General features: G+C 45.1%; 3 protein-coding genes across 3 annotated transcripts; 1 reads left to right on the plus strand and 2 right to left on the minus strand.

The window, feature by feature from the left end:
• Positions 1 to 202: 202 nt before the first annotated feature.
• LOC134034165 (uncharacterized) lies at positions 203 to 3,433 on the minus strand. The gene is made up of 7 exons (XM_062478540.1): positions 3,253 to 3,433; positions 1,112 to 1,156; positions 945 to 992; positions 740 to 811; positions 620 to 649; positions 446 to 517; positions 203 to 312 (listed from the first exon to the last, which is right to left on the minus strand). Exons 1-7 carry the CDS (start codon positions 3,317 to 3,319, stop codon positions 203 to 205), a joined length of 444 nt encoding a protein of 147 aa, XP_062334524.1. The 5' UTR covers positions 3,320 to 3,433.
• A 6,778-nt stretch (positions 3,434 to 10,211) lies between these two features.
• On the plus strand, positions 10,212 to 11,759 carry LOC134040935 (cytochrome c oxidase subunit 6A, mitochondrial). Its single transcript, XM_062487121.1, has 4 exons — positions 10,212 to 10,371; positions 11,051 to 11,128; positions 11,231 to 11,373; positions 11,532 to 11,759. Exons 2-4 carry the CDS (start codon positions 11,053 to 11,055, stop codon positions 11,619 to 11,621), a joined length of 309 nt encoding a protein of 102 aa, XP_062343105.1. The 5' UTR covers positions 10,212 to 10,371; positions 11,051 to 11,052; the 3' UTR covers positions 11,622 to 11,759.
• Positions 11,760 to 12,084: 325 nt separating this feature from the next.
• Positions 12,085 to 17,929, minus strand: armc5 (armadillo repeat containing 5). The gene is made up of 7 exons (XM_062487207.1): positions 17,005 to 17,929; positions 16,650 to 16,680; positions 16,456 to 16,566; positions 15,396 to 16,287; positions 14,470 to 15,263; positions 14,250 to 14,382; positions 12,085 to 14,143 (listed from the first exon to the last, which is right to left on the minus strand). The coding sequence occupies exons 1-7, from the start codon at positions 17,380 to 17,382 to the stop codon at positions 12,610 to 12,612; spliced, it is 3,873 nt and encodes a 1,290-aa protein (XP_062343191.1). The 5' UTR covers positions 17,383 to 17,929; the 3' UTR covers positions 12,085 to 12,609.
• Positions 17,930 to 18,120: the final 191 nt, after the last annotated feature.

The raw sequence follows: 18,120 nt of genomic DNA on the forward strand, positions 1-18,120 counted from the left end.
ACAAACAAATATGATGGAGGGTTATAATTGAAGAGATCACAAATTAATTGTGTATTCTGGTCTGTGCAAACAAACAGCAGAATCACAAAGCACACACTCACCTGGCTGGGTTCCATAGCCACCATAACCTGACAAAAACACACACACACAAGCGTATCAACCACTTTGCTGAACATGAATAAATTCTGGTGTTGGTCACATTTTACTCACCTCCACGTTTCCCTCCCTGAGTGCCCAGGCCCATTCCCAGTCCGTTCCCAATCCCCACACCCATCCCCACGCCTGCTCCCATCCCAGCTCCAAGACTGGCACCTGCATTGAGACAAATAGCAGTGGATGCTTCTAAGAGATGTGATGCTTTTTACGCGAGGAGTGAATCAAGACTCAAGCATTAATATTCGGACTTCAGTTGGTCTTAGATACCCAGAAGAGGGTCTGTCCTTACCCCCACCTGCACCTCCCTGGGGCCCATATCCTGGCTTCACTCCTCCTCTTCCTACTGGGCCTCTGTAGCCCGCTGCGGGAGAAACAGCAGAGACACGCAATCACAAACTCATGACATCAACATACATGCGTGTCGAGAGTGAATGCTTTCAGTGAGACTCCACACACCACTCACCTCCACCGAGCTGAGCTCCTGGATAACGACCTGAGATTCCCCAGAAAACACAAGTACGATAAGATATCCAAGAGCGTCAGATAATGTTTTACACGTGTGTAGTTGGCGTGTCCGGCTTACCTCCGGCTCCACCAGTTTTCCCAGGTTTGGCACCGTAACCTCGACCTCCTTGCATCCCCAGAGAGCCCGTGCCTAAGAGACCGATGAAGCAAAGAGTGTTAGACACCGCCAGGACTTACCACAATGAACTGAAACAGATTTGGTTGCTCTGATTAACTGTGTGGTGATGCGAAGCACAGGATGTGAGTAGCTCCCAGCCACTGACCTCCAGCTCTGCCCCCTCCCATCCCTGCACCTGGGCCAAGACTGGCACCTGAGGAGTAAGGAGAAACAGAGATGCGATGAGTGGTTATGAGCCACAAACATGTATGCAAACACAAACACGCTCAAAGTCAGTTATTGTGGAAGATTTGATTAATTGTTGGTTCCTACCCCGTCCTGGCATCATTCTTCCCATGCCTGCACCAGGTTTCACTCCTAAGAGGAGGAAAACACAATCTTTATGTTGAGCTGGATGTCTTTATGTGTCAGTGACAAAATGTTGCTCATACACGGTTGTCACATGCACCCCTAGCCAAGACAACCAATAGAAATGCTGCTCCACAGCACATCTACAAAGGACAGAAACTTAATCCTAAGGTGTCAAACTCCTCGATGCGATGGCGCATGACTCACGTGTATCCCCTTGCAAACACTCTTGGGACAGAACTGTATCTCTGTCAGATCTCTTAACAATTTAATAGTTTGTCTATGTATATTATACATGTTTAATTAAGAGCTTGTTTAAAGTTCAAATCTGAACCATGCAACAAGCTACAGTATCATGATAGTGCAGAAATACATTGCAGTGATCATGCAGAAATTGACATTCACATGTTAAAGATTTAAAACATGTTCTTCTTGTAATAATTTACAAATTAAAGTACTCTTTAAAGTAGAGTTTCAGACAAGTGTGGACAAGTGTGTTTTTTTTACAGGCAAGGCCCTCTCAGACTGTGTAGGGTTGAACATCGCCTATCATACATTTTTATGTCTCATGAAATTACTGAAATAGTTAAAAGTAAGGAAATAATTTTCTGTTCAATTTAGAAGTACAACATAATAGGCCAAAATATTTTGTACCTGGGATAGCATGCCTCTGGCCCCAAACTACCAGCACTGATATGTACTGAAATTCTTAGTCATATTGGTTGTACCATTGTTACTTAACAAACCCAAATTATTTACTATGTATGTATTATTTTAAATTTAAAAATTTGAAATGCCTGCAAAATGTCATTCAGACAAGAGTTGCTTCATGACATTTAATGGGAAATCTCAAACCTTGACATCTGATTAAATATTGGGTGACGTCAAAGGGTGGCTCCGATCTCTCTAGACTCAGCTTTTGCTGTTTAGTAGGAGAGAGAAACAGACAGCCATTGATGGAGGGCAAAGAGAGACAAAATGAAGAGACTGTGCGTCAGTTGTAAAGACTTTGCTCGCGGCGGGTCGTCACATTTTGACTGCCGTTGCCACTTCACCATTCGACGCTTTGATTCCAAACTATCGGACCATATTAACTTCAGAGACTTGCCAAGAACGCTGGGCTTGGGAGGACCAGGTTCACATAGCTGAGCTCTAGGAACTAGGTACTTATTTTTCATATACCTGATCTGTCATAGTCATCAAATATTTGACACATCAATGCTATATTGGAGACATTCAGAAGAGTATACCAACTGTCGGAGCTTGATATTCAAATAGATTTTTAATAGCTTTAGACACATTGTAAAATCATGTACTGTACATCAGTCATTGCACACAGCATGTCCATATGAAAGCCATGCCATCTAGAGTTGATGTAGTACAGTACATGTTCAATTATGTTGAATAAGTATAAATTAAACATGATAATTTGTACAGGATAATGTCTTGTCAAAGCCAAATAAAAGATTGGGAATGTTATAGTAGTTTTAGTGACTTTCAGATTATTACTTTTATTACTTTACTTGGGATTAACCAAACTCCCACTGAAAACCTGGATCATCCAGTAAAAAAATATTGTAATTCATTTTCAGACAGTTTTTCAGAACACGTAGGTCAATGTTAAGAATGGAATGAGCTAGTAATTTCAAAATATTTGTTGAGGATATAATTCACAATCAATATCAAGAAATCATGCACTCTAGATGCAAAAGCTAATTCATTATGTGATTTTAAAAAATCCTTTTGAACACATTAACCATTAATTCAAGATTTCTTTTTTTCTTCTGACACCGTTTCACTGAGTAGGAAAGATCAGATCATTAATTTGCAGCCACGTGCAAATTATCTTAATTTCTGGAGCCCCCTTTTAAAGATGGCAAATATACATGCATCATCATTTTAGACAGGAAAGTATTCTTAGTCTAATCAATCAAGTGTTAGTTTTCTCTCCTCTCTCCCCTCCCCTCTCCCCTCACTCCTGTCTTCTGTCTCGTCTCTGCCCTCGGCCTTAGTACAGCTTTTGGCCTACAGTAATTAAAATAATTAGCTTTTCTCTCGTTTATGGCTATGTCACTCCATCACACATATTGTTCTGTTTGTCTTACCTCCTTGCAGAGTGTGCTGTGCCAGCCAAAGGACCAGCGAGGTCTGAAGGAAGGCTCGTACCAGCATGATGGGAAGACCTGGTCCGAGGAAAGACAGAAAGATGAACAGACAGACAGACAAAGAGACAAGAAAAGAGACAGAAAGAGACAGGAAGGGGAAGACTGGCTGGCTGGATAGGGATACAGCACAACTAGACAGCCCCAGGGTTTGTCCCGGTCTTTTATATGCTTCTCTCACTCACCCCCTCCCCCTGATCGGGCCTGCCCTCTACCATGCAATTGGGCATCACTGAATCAAGGCATCATCCACATCTGCAAACAGTCAGACTCAACTTTTTACCTCTCTCTCTCTCTCTCTCTCTCTCTCTCTCTCTCTCTCTCTCTCTCTCTCTCTCTCTCTTTCTCTCTCTCTCTTTCTCTCTCTCTCTCTCTCTCTCTCTCTCTCTCTCTCTCTCTCTCTCTCTCTCTCTCTCTCTCTCTTCTTTCTCTCTCTCTCTCTCTCTCTCTCTCTCTCTCTCTCTCTCTCTCTCTCTCTCTCTCTCTCTTTCTCTCTCTCTCACACACACACACACACACACACACGCACACACACACAAAGCGGCTGATCAAGAAGAGGTCAACCAGTCTATTTACACTGATCTGTTATAAATGTGTGTTGAGGACATGACTTCTTTGAACCATCTCTTTGATTCAAGAACACATGGATGACATCATGGCAAGGTATGGGCAAAGAAACAGAGAACCATTGTAACTATAGACAGCGGTTAACATTGGCTAGATGGGAAAGGTTTATAGGCATTTGAGGTGCGTTGCCAAAATATATTCTCGTCGTAGTTGTCATAGTGATACATTATCATACAATGTATCATAGTGATACATTGCAATACTATTTTTTCCTTCATTGGCATTCACATTAAGTCAATCATGAATTTGCAACCACTTGAAAATGATCTTCATTCCATAAACTCCCTTTTGAGAGGGTATACATTGATTGCCCATCCAAACTCCTCTGCCCCCACTTTTCATCCTGATAGATCAAATCCCATTTCCCAGAATTCCCCTTTTCCTCCTAACAACCTCCCTGAACCCCTCTTCTAAAACCCCACCCAATGTTTGTGTAGGTCACATGGTCACATTACCTCAGCACACAGGGCAATTTACAGTCACCACAGTATAATGTATGGCTGGTTTGGAGCAGATTTAAGGTCAATGGAGACAGACAGACGTAGAGGACCAGGGTGAACTATGACAAGGCCGAGGCCTGAGAGAGACTGGAAGTTGAGAAATAAATTCCTGCCCAAGGGAGCGAAGCTGAGGATGTTGCCCAGAGCAAACACCCTCCATGTGCCTACCTGGCCTCTTCCGCACTTACACACACACACACACACACACACAAATACAAACGCAACACACACACACAAATACAAACGCAACACACACACACGCGTCCACGGTCCTTCGCACTCACGTATCTTTCGCAAAACACACATGCTCATGTAGACCAACGCGTGATGCCCAAAAAAAAGAGAGTTGACAAGTTGACGGTTGCAGCGTGAAGCATAGATGGACGAGGATGTTTTTGTAGAGAGAGAGAGACAGTTTTATGAGAAAACTGTTACAAAAAACAAGTGGAACACTGAACCTGTGAGACAGAAATAAAGGCAGTCTTGTTTTGACCAAACAAGCATGACTTTGCACCTCGTAAAAAATGAGAACAGTCAAAGAATAAGAACAAGCAAACAGAATGTCCTAAATGCACACAAACAGCCTAATGGGAAGAAGGGTGTGCATAAAAGTGACATCACATTGGGGGTGACTCCTATGCCAGGTGCTGTGCGACTGAGAAAAGAACACGCTAGTATAAATGTTTAAAGTGGAATTTTATGTTACCGGTTTGAAATATTCCTCATCTGTTCACAAAACCCAGGGACTTTTTCATCAGCCTCTAACAGAGGGACATTGTAATCATGTCCATCCAAATACTCAGAGAGCTATTCTTCAGCCTCTTTGTAAGGCTCAACGTAAGTTTTCCATCTCAGTCCTAACCAAGAGACGCTGGTCCATGGACCTGTGGCCCTTCCAGCAGGAGCCAACTTTTAGCTTCCTCTCCAGGTGGTCTTCAGGCTCACTGTCCACCTACAGTAAACATCTAAGCGCACATAAAACATTTAGTAAACAATATGACTATCATCGTCTTGGAAACGTCTTCTTCTCAGCTCTCTGTATCATAACAAGGTGCTATCCAGAACTATGGCTATAAGTTGCTCAGTCAACTGTTACAGCAATGTCAACGTTAAAATACAATGTGGGACTTCTTTATTCACCACCCCCACACCACATAGCTTAGTCTTCAGTAGTTGTAAAGGGAATAACAAACCCCACGGCTGACTCATCTGTGATAAAATGTACCTTTACCACCCAAGTTCTACCTCTGAGTGTCTTCTATCAACATCAGAGTAGCGTCAATCTTAAAAACTCCACACCACAACCACTGCATGCACCTTGTTGAAAACTGAACAACTCTGGTGTGTGGTCTTGGTTCTGAGATTCTTTAGAGAGAACGTACAGGTGAGGGGAGGAGGAGCGTGGTGGTTCAGACGGCGTTGGCTCGATGACTGAGTGGAAGTGTGAACAACGTGTGGACAGACATCTGGACAGCTGCTTCTGTGTGGTCAGAAAACACTTTGCTCTACTGAACTTACATATTCAAGTGTGGCTAAGATCCCCAAAGGTCTACAGGCCAAAGCAATCTTTATCGTTAACCTTAACCGTTCATATCATGCGCTCACACACAGAGAAATTCACATGCATTTAAACAGGGGAACACACACACCATCATTTCAGACAGGGAAAACCAAAACATGTTACATCTGCGGCACTGCCACCACAACAGTGGCAAAGATAAATAATTGCTGGCAACTTCAATCTCGCTAACAGCACCCCATGCCCTCTGGTTGTGTCTGACAGTCTGGGCAGCCTGTGCCCTCTACAGAAGACAGGCGGAACTCCTCCTCTGAATACCAATAATCTGTCTCCTTAGACACCTTGATCCTGGCGATAAACACCTGGGAATACTGTGCGCTAGTGCGTCACATAATCCCAACTCGGGATCACATTCCTGGCACCGCTAGACAAAGCCAGGTTCTGAAATATGTTTGTGCTTGTCTCATTCTTTTCGGGCGACCCGCTGCTACCTTGTGAGTTGCTCTGGTCGCACAGCTGGAGGTCCTAATATTAGTGCGCTGCCCCGTGTAGCGTGTCCAAAAGGATAGACCACACAGACCACTGAGAACACAAAGACCACCTGACTCCCAGACTCGGCTTGTCTGGGCAGGTGCAAGAGACAGGACGAACGAGGAACTGTACCAACACAATATTTCGAAGACTGACGCCCGCTAACTGACACCAAATCAATGCTTGTATCAGAGATGAACGAAGCCCTTGACAAAATCGATAAAGACATGCTCTTCAAGGACACAGGGGTCTCGAGACTGACAAAAACAGAGATGAGAGAGGGCCACATTTACAAACAGAGCAGTCTGCCAAATCACCATGACTGCCGAAGAGACAGAGAACGGGGAGGGGCTTGGCTGCTCTGATGATCTATTGTTTCCTGCCTCACAGGTCAGGCAAGCAGCAATGCTAAGGTCCACTGACACTAGCGATCAGCGTGGTAAGTACCGAAACTCTAAATCATTGGCATATGGAGACAGTTTATCTGGAAGGGGTTGGCGCCTTGAGACCCCTTAACGATTAAGACCCTTTTGTCTGCGTGTGGGATCACTGTTCAGATGTGGCGGATCCTAAATGGATACCACTGCTCTCAGAGGATGTCAGAGTATTGATGTGATTGAGGCTGTAATGTATGGGGATGCTATATGAGCCCTGCACGGTACAGTGAAAGTAGCCATGCTGGTAGCCTCAGAGGTAGACCACACTGGTCTAGTTAGTTTCCAAGCACTGGGCAGCAAAACTCAACCAAAGTGTAGATCCGTTATGCTCTGTTAGCTTTGAATTTGGTCATCATATTATAGTCATTAATTTAAATGGAAACAAAACAGAAATTAAACCGAAAAAGACAGTTGACACTACGCTGCCTTTCCATCGACAATGGACCCTGTTAATCTGTTGACTGGAGTATGGAAGATTCCACTGTAAAGACATGTCCTTCCTTTTGCATTACTTCTCTGTCTCTCCTCCCAATCCCCTGCTGTCCGACTCAGACAGTGACAATATTGATGGTGGATTCTCGGTGTTGAAGGTTTGTTCAAGTGTCTACAGCCAGGGTTACCCAGCCCAAACCAGACAGGCCCAGTCCCTGTCCAGCACAGACACATAAAAAACAGAGGCAGAGACACACATCATATCCTTCAGAATGTGCTTTTGTGGGAGGGCCCGGCCCTCGCTGCCCTTTACTCCAAAAGTGAAGGCCCGTTGTCTTCAGCACTCTTCTTTCTTTCTTTCTTTCTTTCTTTCTTTATTTTCCACTTCAGGAACGTTTAGGGGAGAGAGATCCTCTAGTCCAGATACTAGATAGTAAAAAAATATATACTGTATATAAAAAAAAAAAGAAAAAAAAGAAATCATAGACAATGAAGACAAATGTTGCCCTGGAAGAAGAAGAAAATCACTGCAGTGTTGCTTTTTGATTAGAGTTTCGTTTGTTCTTCAGCGACCCAGGTGCAACGCGTTGCTTTGCTGGATAATTTGGGTCCAGAACCTTCCTCTTTCACCTGCTTTGGCAGGCATCCTCACAGCGACTTTCCTGTGTCATCTTATTCCCCTTCCATCAATCGATAGTTTCCTCCTGCCTATACAGCTCGACCTGTACTCTCTACATTTACATTTAGTCATTTAGAAGACGCTCTTATCCAGAGCGACTTACAGTAAGTACAGGGACATTCTCCCCCGAGGCAAGTAGGGTGAAGTGCCTTGCCCAAGGACAAGGACAAAATGTCATTTGACACGGCCGGGAATCGAACTGTCAACCTTCAGATTACTAGCCCAATTCCCTCACCGCTCAGCCACCTGACTCCCTGCCACATCTGGGTTAGTACAGCCACCCCGTATGCTGTTTGTAGTCACCGCTGTCCTAGAATTTCACATGAAGGTGTGGCTGTACAAAGCCTCTCTATCTCCGCTCCAACTCAGTGATAGGAGGTGGCAAAACAGAAAGGAAATCTCAGATTTGAGCAGATTTTGCACAGAAAAGATCTCCTTTGAATGCTAAAACTACTTTCTGATCTTATTTTACGGCCTGATCTTATTTTAAGGCCCTAAACTTGATTTGGCACCACAGAAAGAAATGAATGGTTTTGTACCATCCAAGGCACTGATGCGGACTGATGTTTGAGTTCAGTTCAAGGTTGTATAAATAACAGACACTCCATTTGACAGATTAGGCGCCCTCATCAAATGCTCAGTCAGTATACTATGTTTTGAACATGTGGTAATGTTTGGATATACAGTGTACCAAGTTACTGCGACAGATAGGATTTCGCAATAACGGCCCCCGCTCTAAGCGTGTCACTGAGAACTTGAAGCAGGCTGCCATGGCAAAGTTGGGGGGAGGGAAGACTAATTTAATGGGGGGAAAAAACAGGTAATGTCAACGGATTAGGAGAAATGAAGCTCCAAAATGTCTACAAACTATCCTGAAGCAGACATTCTCAGTGGAGCATGACCTGCTTTGACCCAATCCAACCAGACACACGCACTCACTAACTTTGTGTCAACGCCAACGTGGCACCTACAGCCATCTATCTATCTCCGTCTTTGTCTTGGCATTAGGAAGACATGCAGTAGAAATGTGAGTGTGTAAGTGTGAGTGTGTAAGTGTGTGCACCGTGTATGTGCACTGAGCAGTGTTGAGTCTAGATGTCTCTGAACCTGGGCGCTGCGTGCCAGGTTAACATAAACAGGTGTATGTGGTACAAGATGTGTAGGAAATGGTGTGCATGAGTCAACCTTTATGTGTAATGAGCTGGTGTGTGTGTGTCTTTGTTAAACCTTGATGAGTTTACACACACGTACAGTAAGACATGGGCTGTGCCCATAATAACACGGTCCCAGACGGCCCTGACAGCCCGACTGCCTGCCCAGCTGAGTGACTAACCCCGGCCCTGACACACTGACTTCACGCCTGGCGATGGCTGATGTTTGCATTGGACCTGGAAGCTGCTCAGACACAGACAGTTCACGCTCAACAAATAGTGTGAAAATGCAGGATTCACGTAAGAAATTACAAATAAAACAGTCCTAAACACACAGAGCAGATATGTATTACATACACACACGCATTACAGTCAGTATGCCATGACATGACAGTAAACCATGACATGTTCGAAATAGGCTTTTGCTGTAAATTGTAATAAAACGTTTTTTTTTTCTTTTCAGTGTTACACAGCACTTTTCTAGCCGTTAAGGCTAGTGTTTGTGACCTAATGAGAGAGAGAGAAAGAAATACAGTGAGAGAGAGAGAGAAGAGAGAGAGAGAGAGAGAGAGAGAGAGAGAGAGAGAGAGAGAGAGAGAGATTTGTGTAGTGGGGCAGTTACACGGAGCTCGACAGCACGTGTTATGGCGACATAGTAAGAGCTATTCCTGAACAGTAATACAGTCCAACTGGAATTAATTCAAGTCAGAGACATCAGTTATTTAAAGGGACAAGCAGTCCACTAGCAGATACACTTATCAGCCGTGACTAAGTAAACAGAACTAGGATAAATATTTTACAATGGCTTTGGCTTATACAAGCCTATGATTCAGAAAACTTAAAGGTCACTTTGTTTTAGAAAATTGTTTCATTTACAGCAACCACACTCAAAAGCTTTTCCTAAAATCACACAGGCCAAACTAAAACAGCAGAATTATCAACGAGTCTTCCGCTTTCTCTGCTTTCCTCGAACACATTTCGCCTGCCTTTGCACTTGACCAAATATAAACTTCATGATTCTTGGCAGAGCGACAGACAGTGGGGAGGAGCCTCGGGGCAGTTCAGTTCAGGACAGACTGAAGGACAAACACACGGAAAGGTGGAGAAAGAGAAAGCAACAGCAGGAAAGGCCTAAAAAAATTAACAAAGGTTATTACATATTAAACACCTGCTTGAATCTAGGACGGTAAGAAAGCCTTTTATTTCGTACCATTTTATGAGAACTGAATCAATATCATGCCTTTTCTTGCATATCACCTTTAACAGACCTAGGCCTCCAACTCAGCCTGTTTTTTTTGCTTAAATTTCTTTTATTATAATGCATTCGACATGTTTTGACCATTTTTTCAGTCTGAAACGTTTGAATGAGATATGCATAGCCAGTTTTAAAATCGCAATAAGGTGACTCGTCCTGTTATTTATAAAGAACCTGGTGTACGTGACGTGGTGAAGCAGCCCGAGTGGACACCCTCGACATGTAGATAAGGAAGGGGCTTGCGATCATAAATCATTTAAGTCTCCTAGCCTGTGTGATATGGCAATAGGATGTTAGAGTTTTTCAAATAATTTCAGCTTTGCAAGTGGGACAAAAAAATACAAATTATGGGGGTCAGATGGCTGAGCGGTTAGGGAATCCGGCTATTAATCAGACGGTTTCCGGTTCAATTCCCGGTCGTGCAAAAATTACATTGTGTCCTTGGGCAAGGCACTTCACCCTACTTGCCTCGGGGGGAATGTCCCTGTACTTACTGTAAGTCGCTCTGGATAAGAGTGTCTGGTAAATGTAACTGACAACTGTGCATCTCTTTCTCACTGAAACACACGACAAACTAACACCCTTCATTTTTCATGTGCTCTTTTTCAAGATATGGCTCTGTCTCCTACCGCAATGGTGGCCCGCCGGGTGATTGCAGCCGCATCAGAGGGAAGCCATGAGCAAGCAGGTCGGTCTGTCTTCCTCAATCCCAGTCATATAGAATGCATCTCTGTCGCTAGCTATTGGTCAGAGTGACCATTGTGATCTGATAAAGTGTCAAATCCCGCAGCAAAGACCTGGAAGATCCTGAGCTTTGTGTTGGCCTTGCCTGGTGTGGCTGTTTGCATGGCCAACGTTTATATGAAGACACAGGCACACACCCACGATAATCCTGAGTTTGTCCCTTACCCACACCTTCGCATCCGCACCAAGGTGAGACACAAGCCACAAAGGGTCATTCCACGGCTAGAGCTTAACTGCATCTGTTTATCATTCAGTAACTGTACATTTTACAGTTGAGAGTCAAATGCCTTTGTTGGTTAAACTATCTTGGAAATGTTGACTCAATTTATTTGTCTATTCTCCATTAGGCATGGCCCTGGGGTGATGGAAACCACTCTCTATTCCACAACCCTCATACAAATGCTCTTCCTACTGGTTTTGAGGGCTCCGACCACTAATAGGACCTATACAGGACTGTGTTCCCTGTACTGTTTGCAACATGCCTTGCTTGATCACACTGAGCCTGGGGCCAATAAGCACCTACAGCGTGGTGTTCCCTGTCAGATGTAATAAAATGGAGTTTATCCTACTTACTACTTGATGCTATGAGTGCCATTTCCTTTGTTCATGTCTGATTACCTGAAATCAATGACCACTGTGTTGGTAAAATATCCTGCCACAGAAAAAAAAGGTAAATACACTTTAAATTGACTAGGTCTAGATTTGGATCAGCATCTCAGAAGTAAGTAACTAAATGTGACATGAAACTAGCTTTCATAGTAGCAGAAATCGTAGCAGAAATTCAGATGGTGTTCAGATAGTATCAAAGACAGACGTATTATGGTAATGCAACTGCATTAATGTTCCCAAACATTTATTCAGGTGTGTGAATTCACATTAGGGTGAAATCTATATAGCTAGCAGCTTTTAGAACCCTTTATTTACAGCATTCACAAAATGGCACTCAGTCCATCCCTGATTGTTTCAGTCATACAAGCTTGTTATTCGTCTTCTTAACTACTTTATGATGTATTTACATTTCAAATTCTAAAGAAAAATTATAACGGAAAACATTTTCTAAATTAAATGTCATTAGCATATTACATGAAAATACTTTCAATAAATTATAATATAGCAATATATAACCATTTGTTAAATTTTTCATTGTGCGCTCACTGGGCAACTATCATTTTACATGGCAGCTAGATCCTTTGAAATCTACATGTGAATGCTGGATTCTAACGGCCAATTCATTTGTAAACATCAATGCTATCAATGCAAAATCGCTTGACTGAAAAAAAAGTAACGAAAATGTAACGTTTTTAACGCGTTTCTCTTTCAGTCCCGTCACACCGTCTCTTTCAGCCTCTCCATCCAAAACAAGCTTCCCCCCCCTTTCCCCACTGCGTCCGTCAACAAACTTTACGGCCTCCTTCCTCTCCTCCTTCAGCTCAGTGCCGTTGTAACCAGGCTTACTAGGTCTCGTTTCAGAAGGTCAGTACAGTCTGCCTCTCTGGCCAGTCTGCAGAGGCAGTCTCCTGCCCAGGAGAACGGGAAAGGCTGCATGGAGCTCTGGGACCCCAGCAGCACAGACAGACAGGCCCTGCCCAGCCTGGGGTAACTATAGACCTGGGAGAAACAGTATATCTGAGGGAGGAGGGCTCCCAGGACACCGCGCCTATGGACGGCTTTAGAACAAGAAGAGTCCAATGTTGAATTTGTGTCATGTTGCAGATGTCCTTCAGAGGGCGTTGATGTGAGCTTCGATCCTGTAGGGGGCGATGTTTTGCCAATTATAGACCTGGGGTTTGATCTTGGGGTTTGGTTGACGATTGAGGAGACTGTCTCTATGTCTGAGATTATATTTGATATAACTTTGGCCTTTGGTCTTCGTACAGAGGCAGGTTTCAGTTCACCCTCTGTCTGTAGAGGAGAACAGAATCCTGAGACATATAGCTTATCCACCTGCCCGACTGTCCATGGTTTGGTCTGGGACTTGGCGTGGACCTCAGAACCACTCAGATCCAGCCCAGATGTGCGTTCTGCCAGGCTCTTATCAGCGGACTCCCCCTCTGGTCCATTTTGGTCCATATTAGAAGACGCTTTCTTTCCAGCCTCTTCAGAGAGATCAGGTGCAGTGCGCCCAGGAGACAGCAGCACGGCGACACACATATCCTCCACCTCCCTCTGCAGCTCAGTCACTAAAAAACGGCACGCTCCAATCATCACCTCTGCCAAAGGCGTCTTCTGGAAACCCAGTTCCTCCACCGAGTTCCCCTCTGACCCCTGTCTCCACATATCAATCCCCTCACTGGCCAACGATCCCAAAACTCTGCAGTGTCCCCTCCAGGCCTTCCCCTCCCGTTCCTCTGCGTTCTCCACGGCAGCGTTCAGACGGCAGCCGTGCAGGTAGTGAAGCACCGGAAGCAGCATCCCTCTGGTGACGTCCTTGATAGGAATGGCCTCCGCGGAGCCGCTGGCTGCTTCCCCAAAGCCCCCCGTCAGCAGAGCCCTGAAGTACTCGGACCCCACGTCAGCTCCCTCGGCTCCGGACACCACCTCGCGATTGGCTGAGACCCGGGTCCCGTCGTCAAGCAGGAAGAGAAGGTCGAAGGCGTAGTCTTCATAAGGGCACGGGTTGGCTAACCGGGGCTTTTTCAAAGGAGGGGGTGAATTTTCGACGGTTTTGTAGACTGATGGGGTCTGGGTCGTTTGTTGGTGTGTTGTGGTTTGGGGACGATCTGGTTTGGGGCAAATTATAAGGCTGGAGAGACAACCAGTCAGCAAGGAAAAGTAGAGGGAGTTGAGCTTGGAGGCGGAGAACTCTTGAGGTGGATTGAGCCAATCTAAAAGAAATCTTTTGCACTCGTTGGTTTGGCTGTGCCCCTCTGCACCACTGTCCTCTGGGCACCCCATGGGTTCCAGAGCCAGAATAAGACCACCGTTGTCCAGCAATAGCTTCTTCAATAGGACCTTGTTACTGAGGAGGAACAAAACGTTATTCTTTTATACCTGTTTAAAATAATTGTGTTTCAGAGCATTACAGTGGATCCGGAGTAGGTATGAAACTTTACTGTCTGACTCACCTGTTTATAAGAGGCAGAGACAGAGCACAGTTCAACTTGTCTGACTCGGAGCCAGACAACATTACGTGGGAGAGGACTCCAGACCCAAACCCAGACTCACACTGGACACGAATATTACTGAGCAGAGTCAGACCTGTAGAAAGACATAATTGTACACTCTAAATCCAACCACAAAAACAAATACATCACAACAATGGCAACATACAAAAATGAAACTTACCAAGCTGTTTAACCTTTGCTTTTACTCTGTCTGTCTGCCTCTCTCCTTTGTCTTCCTCTCTCTCCATGCCTCTTTGGCAGAGATAGTGGCGAATCAGAGCCACTGACCCAGTCCTGACCAGCGCCTGCAGGCAGTTTGGGTTGCAGCTCAGTCTGCACAGCAAGCGGAAGCACCTGCCACTGGGGTCCTGATGTTGGCTGAGGTAAAATAGCAGGCCAGAGATAATGCCTGAGTTGACCAGAGCAGAGCTGGGGTCTGTGGCGTGGGAGAAGCGTGAGAGCAGGAGCAGGATGGGGGACTCAGGGGCCCAGGGTTCAGGGTGGTAGGGGTGGTGGAATGCCAACGTGCGTGGTACCGAGGGAGGGGCGTCAAGAGGAACCACATTCGAGCAAACAGCTGTTTGAACACGAGGCCTCTTCCTTGGAGGAGAGGAGAACTTGGATGGGGAGAGAAGGGTGTGAGGTGTCTTACTAGGGGAAGAGAGAGAGACAGAAGAGGGCTGGTGACTGGGGGCGGAGAGAGCTGCATCTTTACAAGGAGACGGCTGGTGGAGTGGAGCCGCAGGGTTGACCGAGGTAGAGGAAGTGACTTTAAACAGGGTAGCAGCTCTGGGGGAGGTAGATGGAAGAGACAAGGAAGGCGAGGAGCACTTAGAAGAGGAAGGACCATCAGAGGAAGGGCTTGGGGAAGATGAGGAAGGGGTATGAAGGCTTCCCCAGTCCCCTTCCACACACCCAGCGGACTCAGGAAGATCCCCCTCGGATGAGATCAGACCCTCAGTCACCAGCCAAGACCTGGGTAAACAAAAATGATAAAGGTTTAGCTTTGGGTAGTGGTAAAAAATTAAATAAAAACACATTTCCACAAAAATGTAAAAACCTTTGACTCAATATGATAATACACAATAATAGTATATTCTACTGTACCTCAGACTTAGAAAGCTGGATGAACCAAGACCCTGATCCTTCCCCGCTTCCTCTTTCCTGTTTCCTTCTGGTGGGAAGTCAAATGAATCAAAACAAGATGCAGAGAGAAGCTCTGATACAGACATAGTGGAGGTCAGGCTCACATCCATCTTTCCAGCAGAAAACTCTTCTCCTTTAGCCAGCTCTACTAGTCGGGCCACAAGCAAAGGAACCAGTCCCAGTTCCTGCAACTGTTCAAGTGCAGATTCATCATAGACAAAGTCAACAAGCGCCGAAATAGTCAATCGTGAAAGAGGGTGACTCCGGTGGGCATCCATGAAGCCAATCAGCACCTCCAAACCACCACTTTCTTTCACCTTGGCACGGTTCACGGCCTCTTTGCAGCACAGACAGAGGGCTTTCAAGAAAACTCCAGATTTCAAGGCATCCTTTTTCACCTCCTCCGTAAACTTCTGAATGGCCCCGAGAGACCCTACTAGGGGACGTAGGCATCCTTGAGAGCACAAGTTGGCCAGGGTTTTCAAAGCAAACTCCTCAAAATGTTTCCCAGTCTCACCTGACGCCATGACTCCAAGTTGAGCAAGGACCCCAGAACGTGAAACCTCCCGGGCACATTCCATCCCACATCCCCTTGTTAGCTCGTGGAGGGCTCGGAGGACTGCCCGCCTCAGCCCAAGGGGGTATTCTGGGGCAATGAGCGGGGCAAGAGCAGACAAGGTGCCCTGGGTGAGCAGCAGGAGGCGGTTAGCGGGCGTGTCAGATAGATATAGAAGCGTGCGGGCGGCAGATTGGGCGCACTCCATTTTGGGGCAAGGGGCTTTGCTTGGATCAGCTGAGGGAGAGGAAGGGGCAGATGACAGGGACACACAGAGTAGAAGAAGAGGAACACCACCTGTGTGAGAGAAAATATCATTCATTACAAATAAAAACTCTTCCGGAGTGTTCCTCTTAATAGTATCATCAGTACAATAACATCAACTGTCAAACGTGGCACACAGGCCCCCAAAATATAAACACCACACAATAATGCAGCAAGACAGACAGTTGTCGTGAGACTTGCCTTCAGAATGGATGAGGGTTGAGCTTTCTGGATCCATGGCCAGGTTCCCCAAAGCTCTGGCCGCCCTGTTCTGGACCGTTACCACAGCAACATTTCTCTTCAAAATATCCACTACGAAGAACAGAGTACATTTTCAGCAATGAACGACATATCACTAGTCATAATTAATGTTATTATAATCACCCGTCACTTACCTACAACCGATATTCCACCCAGCTTCCGTACCTGCAGAGGTGGAAAAGTTGGAAGGGATAAGGGAGTCAGGTGGCTGAGCAGTGAGGGAATCGGGCTAGTAATCCGAAGGTTGCCAGTTCGATTCCCGGTCATGCCAACTGACGTTGTGTCCTTGGGCAAGGCACTTCACCCTACTTGCCTCGGGGGAATGTCCCTGTACTTACTGTAAGTCGCTCTGGATAAGAGCGTCTGCTAAATGACTAAATGACTAAATGGATAAGATATCAAATGAAATCATTTTCATTCATAGTCATTTCTTGTTCAGTTCTTTCACATTCAAAGCTTACGTATAGATCTTTCATCTTTAAAGCTTACCACAAACCGAGTCTCCCTCTCCGTGCAGCAGTTGGCCAGGATACTGAGCGCCAAGTCCAGGGTCTTCCTCGAACATTTAGGATCCTTGATCAGGTTTAGAAGGGGCTTGAGTCCACCTTTAAGTCTAAATCGGGTGATCCCACTGCCACTTCCTTTGATGTGCTGTGTGCGGATGGCCACCAGCGATCGCCACTGCCTGGCTTTGGTCTTGGTGTCCGTTTCTCTGCCGCCACCACCTGTGTCTTTCCCAGTCATTACTTTTGTTTGGTCCTCAGTTGCTGGTCCAGGTTTTGAGAGTTGAGATAGGCACCATGTAAGTGACGATTCAGGCAAAGATGAAGATGCTTCTTTCAAGGTGCTTTTTTCAGTTGCTTCCATTGTTGTGGTGATGCCACAATGGCTTGACCCCCTTACTCAAGTCACTTCAGTTCAGAGACTTGGGATTTCATTGAGAATGAGAGGGGGTGTTGATGACAAAATTTGAATTGTTTTTAAAGTTCCCTATGATCAAGTCATAAGAAATTAAATATGAAACATATTTAAACATCAACCGTAATCTATTTAAGATTTTAGTAAGTCCAATAAAAAGGTAATCAAAATAAAACTACAAATACCGTCATGTCAAGTGGGAAAGAATTACAAACTGACAACCCCTCAGCAATGCTGCTGGGAATTGGAGTTCGTGTGGCTTTGGTCCACTCCCTAAAAAACAGGCCTACATATGTGAGAAGGCCAACCAAACGATATAGTTATTTAAGGTGTGAATGCAATAGGCCTAACTTTATTCTAAATATTTTGAGTTTTCGTCTCAAGAATAACTACCCTTACTGCTGCATTCTTCCTCTCACCCGCATTAATTTAATCAAACAAAAAACAATCGTCTCGGTTAGCCACTAACGCCATCTTTAGCCGAGCAACAAACGGGGAGGCGGTCACGAAAAGGGGGAGGGATGTAAGGGGTGATACGTGTGCTTATTTAACCATGGGTCCTGTAGTAAATATTGTGTGAATACTTTATCTATATGCCTTTTCGGAGCTGGATTCTTGCCGTTAATGTTCTCTCTCTATCTTTTTAAAACACGAGCAGTAACTCTGTGACATCAGTCAAATTTAAAA

This window comes from Osmerus eperlanus, chromosome 2 (assembly GCF_963692335.1).
Source record: "Osmerus eperlanus chromosome 2, fOsmEpe2.1, whole genome shotgun sequence".
NCBI classification, from domain to species: domain Eukaryota; kingdom Metazoa; phylum Chordata; class Actinopteri; order Osmeriformes; family Osmeridae; genus Osmerus; species Osmerus eperlanus.